At 48.7% G+C, this 14,086-nt stretch overlaps 1 protein-coding gene across 3 annotated transcripts in view; it reads left to right on the top strand.

Moving 5' to 3' along the window:
- COL13A1 (collagen type XIII alpha 1 chain) overlaps positions 1–10,368 on the top strand; it is a 153,321-nt gene extending 142,953 nt beyond the window's left edge. For 2 of the 3 annotated variants that reach the window (XM_012801318.1, XM_023509630.1), the window contains 3 exons: positions 3,799–3,885; positions 8,328–8,366; positions 9,934–10,368. In XM_012801318.1, coding sequence (XP_012656772.1) covers positions 3,799–3,885; positions 8,328–8,366; positions 9,934–9,936 — 129 coding nt within the window. In that variant the 3' untranslated portion in view covers positions 9,937–10,368. The remainder of the gene's footprint in view (positions 1–3,798; positions 3,886–8,327; positions 8,367–9,933) is intronic. The other variant, XM_012801319.1, reaches the window with a different exon arrangement.
- The last annotated feature ends 3,718 nt before the right edge of the window (positions 10,369–14,086 follow it).

Raw genomic sequence — 14,086 nt, 5'->3', positions numbered from 1 at the left:
TGTGTCCAGCTCTCTCTAGGCTGCCCTGATAATGGGCCCCTAAGTGATATTTTTAGATCCATCGTTACCTTGTCTTCACCTTCTGAAATTTAGTTTTGCCACACATTCCAGGCCACTGGTGAGAGAGAAATAAATTCCAGTTCCGAGAACAAGCAGTCAGCTGTTGTAAGCAGCCAACCCTTTAAAAAAATAGTACAGCTACTATTTCTCTTGGAAAGACTCACCAGGGCTACAAATGAAGTATGCCTTCTTCGGCCCCTTTCTCTCCCTCTGCCTCCTGCCACCTTCACCAGGACATACTTACTGAATGTCCATGGCACCCACGACCACATGATGGTGCATGCCACATGCCACAGCCTTCAGCATCTGGGTCCAGCAGGGATAATTTAACTACATCTGACCATGAGATGACCTGTGATTTCCTTTCTAGAAAGTCTCATCCACTGGATTGCACAGTGCTCCTCTGTCCTCAGGGAGGCCCAAGCACTAGTGGGTTATAAAATCCAAGGCTCCTACAAAAGAAGGGATGGGAGGAAGAGAGGGACAAACAGGCCCCAAAGCCCCAGAATGAAGGTGAAATGTGTTCCCACCGAGAGTGAACAGCAGAGTATGTGGCTTCTATAAACGCCAGATCCTGTGGCTGATCTTTGAAAACTGATACCATGCTCAGGAAGAGAAAGTGCCAGAATCTGTGTTATGCCTGGCACCATTAATTCCATCGTCTTCAATTTAAGATGAATCTACTGAGCACTTCTGTATCCTTAAATACTCTTCACTGGCAACCCGGTCCAGAGCAACTCCCTCCAACAAGAGGGAGCAGACAGAGCTACTCCTACCAGATTGTCCACAGGAAGACCAGGTCTAGAAACCAGGTCCAGATACCCGCCAGCCTCTTAAGGCTAGAAGACGCATTCCTTAGTGTGGCATCAGAGAATTCAAGGCCTTAAAAACTTTGATCATTCCACTTCTCAGTGGGCATACTAACTTCCTTTCTAATTTATCCCTAAAGTGCTCTGGTTTTCTTTATTATTTTAATTAATATTTATAAACCTATTTCTTGAGACTTTTCCAGTTGGCTTGAGACGCTGAGCCATTTGGAGGCTGCAAAGTCAGTCCTTCCAGGAATGATGACAGTGTGCTCTGGAGGCAGAGGCAGGGCAGCAAAGCTCTCCTGTCACAGATGGATGGGGGCAGGGGCTGGGGGCTTAGATGCTGAAGGGGCCAAGAGTGTTGAGTAATCCACTGAAGTCCCCAGGAATAAGTGGGAAAATATTTCTTATCCATTTCCCCTTCCTACTGTTTGATGTACTTTCCCTCATTCCCAAGCCCCAAACAGGGATCTTTCTAAGAACACACATACCAGTGGAAAAATGTTCTGCCCTTGATACTAAGGTTGTTCCCCCCATCCCTAAGTAGCTTTGTAAATCTGGCCCAGCAGCCACCTTTCAGGATAAGAAATCAGTCAAAAGATACGAGGTGGTGTGAATCTAGCAATTTGATCATTGGTGAAATCAGGTCTTACCGTGGAGCTGCCTACAAGCCTGCCAACTGAAAAGGTCTGTCTGCATGCAGCGAGGTGGCTCGCGCCCTCTGCGGGACCCATGGGGAGGGGGTGTCTGGCTTCCCCAAGCCCATCCTGCCTCCTCACTTCCATCACTGCTCCCTCCTCTACTTTCTCTTTTGGCCTGGGCCTGCCTCTTCCTTTCTTTTCTCCTTCCAATTTTCACGCCCTAGATATTCTCCAGTATATTACTCCCATATCCGTCATCCTTTCCCTTACTCCCAAAACTTACAATTTATTTCCTCTAAAATCAATTTTTATACATTCACTGATATTTTTAAGAAGCCACTGCTCCTTAACCTTATTCACCCCTTCCCCTCACTGGCTAGAATTCCCTCTTTGCCAGCGTCTGTTTTGTGTCACCTTGGGGTGGAAGGTGGGCAGGGTGCAGGTGAAGCTATTCCTCTAACATCTTCAAAGGCCACCTGATCTGGAGCGATTGCCCAGGCACTTAGGACACGATGTCCCAGAGTGAAATGTCCCTTGTGAAACATGCCGGCCAATCATCCAGAACTGCAAATCACCGTCCCTTCAGCAGCTTTGTCTACCTTTTTTATCAGGAAACCGTGCTCACGAGTCATCCCCATCCAAATGGCTTGTAGTTTTGCTTGTCCGCCATTTGGGGATTATTCATGCCACTATGTTCTTATTGGTGGACATATCTTCAGGCCACTGGGATTATGCCTAATATGCACATACGTGTTTCTTCTTCCACACATGCCATTTTCTAAGTGAGAATGTACATTTTCAAAACTTTATTCCAAAGAATGCATTGGAAATTGCAGACAATATGTTGCATATAGTGCTCCTGTAGAATCAGAAAATGTGAGTGATTTCCAAAGATCCAGGGAAACATCAAAACTCTTCTAAGACTCTGCCTTCCTCTAATGAACTCGTCCTGCAAGAGCACTATAGGCAACAAGGCCTCTGATCCTGAGACTTCCTTCCAGCAGCAGCCTTAACTCCTATATTGGCAAACAAAAAATAATAATCATTATTATTATCATTTTGAAGCAGCTATCATTAACCAAGCTCATTCTATGTGCATTTAATGCACACAGAGACTTCACAACAAGTTTTTGAGGCAGCCACTGTTATTGTTCCCATTTTACAGGTGAAGAAATTAAGGCTCAAAGAGGTTAAGTAGTTTCCCTGGTCAAGCTACTGTGAATTGTCAGAACCAGCTCTGACTCCAAGCCTTTGTTCTGACTAGTACGCTGCCCAGCCTCTGAGGTCTTGTGACCTGGAGTAACACTGAGGAGGTACTGGCGCTTTATATAATCAGCCTTCCATAGAGGAAAGCTCCCAGGAAGTCTCTCTGGGGACACACTTAGCCCTCTTTTAAGGAAACACACGTATATTAGAGGTGACGCTCCACTTCTACACAGAATTCCCCACAGCCCTTCTTTAAACAGACCCCGACACACACAAAATAGAATTCAACTTAGAAAAATGATGTCCACTGAAGATTTTCAGAAACAAATTTCTCAAACCAACATGTCTGCATACAAGTAGCTGTCTATGACTTCAGACCAGGATGAACCAAACACACACATAGAATGGAAGGACTCAGCTGAGAACCAGGGGCCACTCATGAGCCCTGGACACATGTGCACACTCGCATATAGGCACATATATGTGAGCACATGCCAAACACATGCACTCAAACATGCACACGCATACACATGCCCGTGTGCTCATGCACACACATACACAAGCATGTACATGCATGTGCTTATATGTGCTGCGTTTGCACGCACACACACAAATACCCAGCTTAGTACTCTAAGTAAAATCACCTTGCCTCCTAAGAGAATGTCAAAGGAATGAAAAACAATTAGGACAAAAGGTTGGCAAACCAAAGCCTTTCAAACGTAGACCTTCAAAGAGAAGGAAGTTGGTCCCCCAAATAACCTGGGCTTCAGATTAGCACAATTGACCCACAGCATCTCCACTCTTCAATTCCCTCCACCTCCAGCTCTGAGTCCTGCTGCTCCATGTCCTCTGGCCCTGCTTGTCTCCCCTGTCCCCTCCCACTCACCTCAGCCAAAATTTCAGGTGCTTAGAGGGGGAAAGCGGGTATTGACTTCACATTCTATTGGGGAGAGTATCCTAATTAAGAGAATCTATTTTTCCCTCTTAAATTTTCTTTGTCTATCTCTAACCTTAACATGTGAATGATCCTAAAGTTTTGATGTTGTTGTTTTTCTTTTCTTGGACTAAACCATTATTTACAGGGGGAGAGGGGGAAGAAAGGCTCTAGAGGGCCTAAAGGGGATAAGGGAGACCAAGGAGCGCCTGGATTAGATGCCCCCTGCCCATTGGTATGTTTTTGTTTATCACTTGCATTGTTCTGGCTTTTTTCCTTGAGGTTTGCAAATTAGAAACAAAGAAGGCAAATCAGCTAAGATGAGAACCAAATGGTTACACTGATGCTACCAACATCTATCTGTTCATTTGACCGGTAAAATTCTGCCTGCTGTTGGTGTTGCCTTAAAACCACAGCTGCAAGCAATTCTGGCTAAATCCCTTCCTTTGAATCCCTTCCCTTTGAAGATGCAGAACAATTGATGTATGGAAGTGAAGAAACTATCGGGAAAGGGGCTTTCGAGAAGGCCTCAACTCTAGGCTCCAAGATGGCTTTGGAGGCCTGTGTAGCATTTGTGAGCCATGGATTTGCCTTCTTTATTTTGTGGCCACCTCTGGGGGCCAGCAGTTCACGCTGTCTGAATCTTCACTTGGCCAGGATGCAGAACATCAGAGTGGCATCTCCTGAAGGCCCCTAATGCTCAAAACCGGGCAGCATAAGGGCCAGATGAGGGGCTTTTTAACACACAGCCTGACAACACTTCCCAGCCATTCAGCAAAACCCTCTAAAGCTGCAGACCAGAACAGGTGGACAGACAGCCCATGGAAAGCCTTCCAAAGGAGTCAACAGTTCCTGATTTGGGGCTCATCAGCCAAGCTTCCTCAGTGTCTTTTCTTTTCTTTCTCTCTCTCTTTTTTTTTTTAGAGACAGAGTCTCACTTTGTCGCCCTTGGTAGAGTGCCATGGCATCACAGCTCACAACAACCTCCAGCTCTTGGGCTTAGGTGATTCTCTCGCCTCAGCCTCCTGAGTAGCTGAGACTACAGGTGGCTACCACAACGCCCAGCTATTTTTTGTTGCAGTTTGGCCGGAGCCGGGTTTGAACCTGCACCCTCGGTTTATAGGGCCAGAGCCCTATTCACTGAGCCACAGGTGCCGCCCCCTCAGCGTCTTTTCAATCCACCTGAAGGTTCTGAGAATTATGATGCACTAATGTTACAGTTTATCTGTGTTTTTCCCAAGGAAGTGGGAGAGAGGGTTGCAGGAGAGGGGGCTGGTTTGCAGTGTTCCAAAATTGAACTCTCTAGAGCACAAAGAGAGCACAAACTCTGAATTTGGGAGGTGAGAGAATTAGGGATTTAGCCATTGGGATTTAAACCCTGTTTACAGATGATGCCTTAAGGGTCCTGCATCCTGGCCAGGGTAGGACTGGGCCTCTCCACTCCACGGTCGGAGCTGGCCAGCCTTGACCTAAATAATCATCGTGGTTGGTTTTGTGAACAGGGACACCGAGGTTTTAAAGGAGAGAAAGGGGAGCCGGGGTTACCAGGGCTGGACGGACTGGATGCCCCATGCCCATTGGTATGGCATCACCCTTCCTTGCCTGCATGGCCGATTTGGGCTCCCCCTCGTGTGCAGTTCATGCCCGTGTGGCTCCCCAGCTGCCCCCCATGCTCCTCCTGCTCCATCCTGTCTCCTCTTCCTGCTTCTTTGCTCTGTAGACGCCAAGGGTCACCTTGCCTTGGCGGTGCTCTGAGGGCTCCCAGCCATGCTGCCCTCCTGCATGCAAAGTTTATCTGGATGTTTTCTTGATTTGGGGCACATCAGCCAAGTGCAGCTGCTTCTAAAGCACTTCATCTTAATGTGAGCTGCCCCTGCCACCCCGACATTGGATGCATCTGGCATGCATTTCCAAACTGCTTCTGAACAAGTCTGCCATCAGAGGTCAAAGTAGGAAAGTGAATTTTCCGGACAGGTTCTTAGAACTGTGGCTTCTTTTCCTTCAGGCAGTCCAGTTAGTTCAGAATCCCCTGGCTGAACACCTAGCAAAACATTTGAATGAGATGCCTGAGGCAGCCACATATCCCCTGTCCCTCCAGAACCTCACAACTTGCCAGGGGACAGATAGGTGATGGGCATGCGTACAGACAGAAAGTAGACTGCAAAGCTCTAAAACCCAGGCTCTTGCAGTCTGTTCTTCCAGGTTGGGTCCTGGGTCACTGCCTGAGTGACACCATCAGAACTAGAACATGGTCCAAGATTAGGTTTTTAGATCCTAAAGCAGGGGTCCTCAAACTTTTTAAACAGGGGGCCAGTTCACTGTCCCTCAAACTGTTGGAGGGCCGGACTGCAGGCCCCGGGATGAGTCAGCTGCTAAGCAGAACAGGCAGCGGCAGCAAAAACACCCGGCGGGCCGGATAAATGTCCTCGGCAGGCTGCATGTGGCCCGCGGGCCGTACTTTGAGGATGCCTGTAAAGAGTTCATCTTTTTTGCTTAACCCCCAGGAGACACCTCCTTTGGTGTCTCTAGTCAGATGACTCACCATTGAAGAGTCTGGGACAGATGGAATGGTTGAGAACCTAGGAGGAAAACTAAGAGAGGACCCCTCTCTTAAGCATGTCTTGAGCTAAGAGGTAGCAGTTTATTCCTACCCACCCCGACCCTCTCTAGGCCAATCTTCTTACCTTACCGCAAAAGAAGCAAAAAAGGTGATTGGCTTGAGAGGTTACTGCTAAATCTCCCCCGCAGGTTTGGAGTGTGAGAGCTATTTCATGTCAGTAATAGATGAGAATTTCCAGCCTCCTATGCCCACCCCGGGGTCATACAGAAATTCTCTTCAAATGGAAGACAAGAAGGCATAAGAAATTATGCTGTGTGACCCCAAAGGTGGCTGAAAGGCCTCTCTAAGAGCACTAGGGATGTTTTAGGACCAGTATGTGCAATGAAAGGAGAGCACAGAATGAGCGGGCCAAGCGGCAGCTTCCTATTCCCACGGCCCCCAGGCCTGCCTGTCGAACCCGAGCATGCAGCATGCCCAGGCGCCTTTCTCACCTGGAATCTCCTGGTCCCCTCAAAGCACCTCCATGAATCACCAGCCAGGCCCTCCCTCAGCCACGATCCCCTCCCACGATCTGAAAAGCTCTGCCGGCAGCAGCCTTGGCCTCCCTGCTCCTCACCATACATTACTTTCCGTTCTCTGCCTGCCCCCTCTCCACTGCCCCGGACCCCGCCACCATGTGTCAATGGGAATGCCGCTCCAGCCCACAGCGGCTCCTCTCCCGTCCAGAGTCCCTGTGAAGTGTGCCGCAGCATGGCCGGCTGGCAAGGGGCCAAAGGGCCATCATGAACCGTGCACCACCTCCCACCTCCCCTTGCTGTCCCCTCCCTGACCCAGAGGGAAAATGAAGGTCATCCTTATCTGACCCTTCATGCAAAATGGCATTTTCTCCAATAACATCCCCTACTGATGTGTCATTTGTCTATTAATTTTGCTATGGAAGTGTCCAGATCTTCCCCTTGCTGTTTGTTATTCTGCCTCCTGTGCTGTGTTATTATGGACTTGAAGGGCAGGGGAAGCTATTGATCATGATTTTTAGCACAAGACAACCAGGCTTCTTCCGCCCTCCCTATTGAGCAAAGTACCTGTGAATATCAGGTGATGAGTGCTTTGGGCGCCTGGTGTGGGTGGGTGGAGTCCATCCAGGGAACGAGGACTCCCACTCAGCAACCTCCCTCAGACCTGGCACTCGCTCCAGTCTCTTGAAATCTTGTGTCCATCTCTCTCTCTGCCCTGGAGCCTAGAATTCTAGAATCCTGGCTGCCTTTCTAGTAGACTTGGACGGAGAACCAGTTCTTTGCCCTTGGTTCAGCCTCACCTTGTCTCTTATTAAGTTTCCAGATTTCCCTCAGGGCAAGCCCAGGTATTAGGGCCTGAGAAAACTCAGGAAGGTTTCCGTCACTTCAGGGAGAGCATCCCGAGGCTAAGGGTGCTCCATGGTTCCACTGACAAAGGAGACAAACAGTATACAGTTGATTGCTTCCCTGCTACAGCATTTCACCCCCAAATTCCCAGTGGTGTATACAGCTGTGCTGAAAACCCAGGTCTTCTTGCTGAAGACATCTCAGGGTGGTGGGCAACCCCCATGAGGCTGCCTGACCCTTTATACCCCTCACCCCCACCCCAGTATGGATCACTATGGAGGAGCTATCTAGATGTCCTCCTCCCACTGCTTAGGAAGAGAGTGGGAGGGCTGGGAGGATCCGTAGCAGTTGCTTTAAGCAACTGCCCTTGCCCAAGCTTTACAGAGGAGGAAACTGAGACCCCCAGGTGCTGAGTGTCTCATCTGTGACCATCAAGCCCTCCTGGGAGCTAGCGCAGAAACTGTTCCCTCACAGCACTCAAGGATGTCTCTGCCTGCTGAGCCCATAGGCTAGGACAGCCCCACTTGGCCCTGCACTATAGCTACATGACCTCAGCCAATGGGAAGACAGCCGGACTTGTTTCCCATCCACTTCTGAGGTTCTGACCTGGAGTAGAGAAAAGAAATACACAAGAATGGGTGGGCCATGGCCTGGTCAGCTGCCAAAATGTTTGTGGCCCTTGTTACCCCCGTCCTGGCTGCTTGGTGGACTGTCACAGAGTCTGAACCCTCTGCCTTCCTTCCTTCCTCATTGCAGGGTGAAGATGGCTTACCAGTCCAGGGCTGCTGGAACAAGGTAGGGTTTCTCAGCCATTTGCATTGGGGCTCCATTCTCAGTAGTCCAATAAAGATTTGATGGTTTTCATTCTGCCTTTCTACAGATGAGGCAGCACGACACAGGTGGGGGAACAGGCACTAACTCAAAGGCAGGTGCCCATTACACATCCCGCGCACCGAACACAGTTAACATTTGACCAGTTTATCACAAATCCCAGTATATGGAATTTCCATGCAGCCAGGTGATATCTTTATGCTTTGTGTGGTCAATATAGGTCCTCTCCAAGGACGTCCAGACCATGTCTTTAAATTAGTTATCAATTAGCTACTCTCAGTGTTCATATGAGGTCATTTAAGCCACGTGATGACATTAATCCAGATGTAGAACATCTAAGTTCCTTAAACTCTACATGGCTTCTGTGGCTCCTCCTAGAGACTGTCCTGCTCACCTTGAACTTAAGCTGTCAGAACTTGATGCTTCCATACATGTGACCGGCAGCCCAGGTTCTCCTGGGTTCCCAGGGCTCCTACCAACAATGGGTTTTCATTTATTCTCAGTGCCATAGCATTTGCCACCATTAATGCATCTGATGCCACAGGGTTGAGCCCCTTCACCTACAGCTCTCCAAAGGGCAGGGTTCCCAGGGCTGACAAGGACCATCAGCTTGCTAATCCAGAAGCCCCCTTGGCTCCTAGCTAGGTAGCAGCTGCCATGCTGCCCCTGCCTGCCTTCCTCTGCCTTGCCTCCTACACAGCCCTCCCCTACCACCATTGTCTCAGGGTGTGGGTCCATCCTTAGAAAAGGGCTGGGGACTCCAACCTATTCAAAAGTCTGTACTTAGCTAATCCAGGCCTATTCCAGAGTCAGCAAAATCACACTTACATTGATATGAATAAGCTCCCCTGCACTAAGATGCCCAAAATTTCATTAGTTCTTGGGACTGGGTGAAAGTAGCAAAACCTCCAAGTTGCCAGGCCCTAGGTGGAACACCTGCTCACCCAGTAACTGAGGAAGGGAAAGCTCACCTCTCAGGAGACATCACTCCCCAGGATCTGTCCCTCAAGCCGACCTCATCCTATTGTCGAGTTCCACGTAGACCTAGTTAAAGTACCATAAAAGCAGGTCAGAGGTTGTCAAGTAAGACCCCAACCCTTTCCTCCCTGAGGAAAAGATTTTCCTCTTCAAGATTGCTGCTGATGGTTAGGAGACAGAATTGGTTGGGAAAAACAGCCACTCTCAAGACCTTCAGTGCCTTGGACAAGCAGAGAGCCTGGGGACTGTTCATTCATACCTAAAGATCAATCTAGGACCGGACTGTCATTAAACAGCCAGGCCCCCAAAGGCAGCCAAGAGAGAAAGTGTCTTCTGAAGTCCACCAAGGGGATTCACTGGGAGGTGAAAGATGGGTTTCCCGCCTTCAGAGGGCTTACAGAAACCACCACTTTCTTCCACCTAGGGGCCTTGTGGTCCCCTCAGTCCCCACCAGAATGCCCTTCCAACCCAGAACGAGATTCGCCTCCTCCCCAACAAGGGAAATAAACACTGCAAACCCACAGAAACTAACCGAATGTTTTTTGTTTTGCAGTGATGCCTCTAACCTTGGATTGGCCTGTGTGTGTTTGTATATAGAATATTTATTTTTATACAGTTTTCACTTTTTGAAAATGCCAGAAGTATGATGCATCTTACAGATTATTAAAAAAGAAAAAGAAAAACCTGCATATTTTGTACAGAAAATATCAACCTCTTCCCTTTTGTTTACAAGATGTTTTGTATAAGTCTATGTTTCTAATACACTTTTTGTTTGTGAATATGGTTGCGATGTTTGCATGATATTTGTGCACAATTATTAAGTATTGAAGCTTAATAAATTATTGTGTCCCAGTGCCAAAGGGGGCTCAGTGCTGGCTAGCTTACATGTGTATTCACATAAAGGTGAGTGTCCACGATGTTTCCCAAGCTACATGTGTCCAAGAATATTTTAAGAATAATTGGGCTGGACTTTCATTATTTAAAAAAAAAAAAATGAGGGGCCGTGCCTGTGGCTCAGTGAATAGGGCACCGGCCCCATATACCAGAGGTGATGGGTTCAAACCTGGCCCCCGCCAAAAACTGGAAAAAAAAAAAAAAGCTGGGTATTGTGGCAGGCTCCTGTAGTCCTAGCTACTTGGGAGGCTGAGGTAAGAGAATCGCCTAAGCCCAAGAGCTGGAGGTTGCTGTGAGCTGTGACGCCACAGCACTCCACCAAGGACGACAAAGTGAGACTCTGTCTCTAAAAAAAAGAAAAAGAAAATGAGGCCAGACACAGTGGCCCACAACTATAATCCTAGCACTCTGGGAGGCCAAGGATGGAGGATTGCTTGAGCTTAGGCATTCAAGACCAGCCTGAGCTAGAGTGAGACTCCGGCTCTACCAAAAATTGGAAATTTTTTTTAAAAAATAGAAAAATAAGCTGAGCATTATGGCTGGTACCTGCAGTCCTAGCTACTCAGAGACTGAGGGAGGAGGATTGCTTGAGCTCTGGAGTTTGAGGCTGCTGTGAGATAGGCTTATGCCACGGCACTCTATCCTGGGGCAGCAGAATGAGACTCTGTCTCAAAAAAAAAAAAAGCATAGCAACTCATGATCCTAATTAATCATTAAATTAGATACATTCTTTCATGTAAAATCAAGAAGTCCCAACAGTAAAGAGACTTGCTCCAAAGTGTGGAGTAATGTTTTGAAATGTGGAGTCCGGCAGAGGGAGGAGAGGACTCTGTTAAGTACTACCTGCTGTAACATGGCCAAGTTCATCCCAGAGTTTGCTGTTTGAGCAGTTAAGTTCCATTGTGCTGAGGGCCCTCGGGAGTGTGAAGGGGCCATTTGCTATTGCTTCTGGTGTGGGGTGGGGGGTTGCTTGTTTCTGTTTGTTTGGTTTGGTTTTTCCCTTTTGAGCTACAGTCACTTGTACCAGCTATTGTGAATGATCCTGGCTGCCCACTTGACTTGAACTTGTGGGTCCACTTGCAGCTAGAAGGTGACAGGGCTCTGCCTCGCCTGCCATTCCACTCCAGCAAAGAGCACATGGGAAGCATTCACAAATCTGGGCCAGACTGTGCCCATCCAACGTTGTTTTTATTTTTTTTAAGGGTTTTATTGCTTTCCATTCATAATGCACTGCTTAATAAAGCAGCAGGAAGCCAAATCAATGATTAGGCGTAGCCTACAGGCTTGTTAGTGGCTGTTTTACAACATGAATCGGTGCTGCTAAAGGGCTGGAAAGGAACGAGTGACTCCAGTAGTTTAAACAGCCCCCCCCCCACCTCCTTCCTGCTTTACCTTTTCTTTATACATCCTTTCTGCATAGACAACACAAAGGACAACCACAACTCAGATTGTGTCTCCATGCAGTCACACGAACTCTAAATTAGCAGACGTCACACTTGTGAGGCCCCTGCCACATGCGGGGATGAGGCCACACTCACAACTCTTTAAGTTCCTGGAACCACGTGCTGCCCACCTGTGGTTGGATTGTACTGACATTCTTACTCCAAATGTCTGCTCGGTTATTTTGGAAATCACAAGCTTCCTCCTCTATATCTTGGCCTCCTTGGCTCTGGACGACAGTCGAACAAGGGTCGATCTCTGTGGGTGTGAAAGGAGCCACCAGGCTCTCACCTCCAGCCAAGTAACCCTGGACCCAGGGTCGCCTCTTGCCCAGGGCCGGATACCTATGACCCTTCCCAGGGCCCACTCTTCCCACAGGCATGGTGGCCATAGGGTACTTTCAGGTGTCACAAAAAAATTCAAATTTTACTATCATTAAAGTCAGAAGGAAAAAAAGTGCATATGTAACAATGAATCCAGCCAGGATTATTTTTATCTTTCTACCAGTATAGTCGTAAAATAAAATATTTTACATTTTTTTATGGAGGAAGGAGCCTACCAAGGCAAAAGTGCCCAGGGCCCTCCAAAGCCATAATGCTGCCCTGCCCGTGTCCTCTGCTTTTTTGAATTCACTCTCACCCTAACTCTGCAGGTGACACCATCCCCAGTGCCACCTCACCTCCTCACACCACAGGTGAGGTCCCAAGAAATCAGGGTGTAACCTGGTTCTTCTAAACCCAATCAGGCCCTGGCCGAGCAATTGGAACCCAATGATGAATTCAAAGTAGGGTCTGACTTTGGCTGGAGGTCCCAGAAACAAAGATTCTGCGTTAGCCAAATACCCTGCGTAACTGGGCAAAGAGGAAGCTCTACTCTTTTTTCCAGTCCTGGGGTTATTCATGTGATCATTATACCTCAGCTAATGACCAGAGGATTCCAAATCACTTACAAAAATACATATAATCAAATAGAAATATGTGTAAAGAGAAGTTTAAAAGTCAGAGCCAAGGAAAAGCAAGCATAGAGGGAAGCCCCATGGGTAGGAGGGTACTTGACTTGCTGCCTAGTAGTCACGGAAAAAAAGAAATGATCAGCCTGGTTTTGGGGCCCATGCTGCCCTGCCCAGTGGGCCACAGTCCACTGAGGTTTGGTTCCTTGTGCATAAACATGTCACCTCCCCACAAGGCAACTGCCTCCTCATGCCTCTGCCATGACCCCCTCCCTGACGCAAGGCTGCCGCACACACCCCCAACCCTGACTTCAGGGCTCCCTGCCCCCCCCCAAATCTTAATTCTGTGCCAGGATGTGAGAACTGGGAGGACAAGTGGTGGGAAAGTTGCAGAGTAGTGGAGCATCAGTACTGACACCCAGTACTCACCACCCCAGGACGAGGAGGCGAGATGGAATCATCGGGCTGGCCTGGAAGGCACTGGTATACCGCAAGAGGGAGCAGGCGAAGACTGCCCAGGGTTCATGGGATAGAGATGCTGTCTCTATTCTTGGGGACCTGCAGCCCCTCCTGGGGACACCTGCCTGCCCAGGGAGCCAGAGATGCACCCAGCCTCTTCCACTGGGCACACCATGGACATGTTGGTGAATGATCTTTGTGAACTGTCAGGCGCTGGGTTTTCAGGCCATTTATCCCCTTTGGTTCACTCTCCCTTCCTGGTGCCTGCCACTCTGTGCTCTAGCACATCGGAACACATAGTTACCTAGCACTATTGACCTGGGACACGGAAAGCTGACTCAGTGCCCCTGGGGGTGACAGTGTTCATCTAGGCCCAAATAATGACTCTCCCCAAGGCTGGTGAGTCATGTGGCATTGTCATGTGGGCCAAAGGAAGCCCGGCTTGCTGAAGGAAGGGATGGCCCTCCCACACATGCCTGTATACATGCTTCCAGCCTGGGGCCGGCCTCCCTGCCCAGAGCCTGACTCACCGGGCAGAATGTGATGAAATGGAGCTGGGAAGGGTTAGCATTAGCCCATAAGAGGAGTAGGGCACCGGCGAGCAAGCCCAGAGACTCCACTTCTAGTTCTTTCTCTGCTATTAAATAGCTGTCTGGCCTTCGGCAATTTACTCCAGGTCTTAGGTTCCCCAAGCATCAAATGAGGAAGTTAGACATGGTGACCCCCATGGCCCCTCCAGCTCAGATACCCTGAAACTCTCTGACTGCACTGGCAGGTCAGCTGCTGGGAGGGTTGTGGACTCTGGAGCATTCCAACCCCTCTCCTCCCGACATCTAGAGTATTGGGGTGTGACAGTGTCATGCATGGCACTGGTATTGCAAAACTGCAGCATGCATGTGCTTCGTAACCCTGACTAACAAAACTCCAGTGGGCTGCAACACGTGGGCAAGGCCAGTTTTCCTTA

The sequence above is a fragment of the Otolemur garnettii genome, unplaced genomic scaffold (genome assembly GCF_000181295.1).
Source record: "Otolemur garnettii isolate 467f Iridium unplaced genomic scaffold, OtoGar3 scaffold00008, whole genome shotgun sequence".
Classification (NCBI taxonomy): domain Eukaryota; kingdom Metazoa; phylum Chordata; class Mammalia; order Primates; family Galagidae; genus Otolemur; species Otolemur garnettii.
This window is presented reverse-complemented; position numbering and strand designations above follow the sequence as displayed.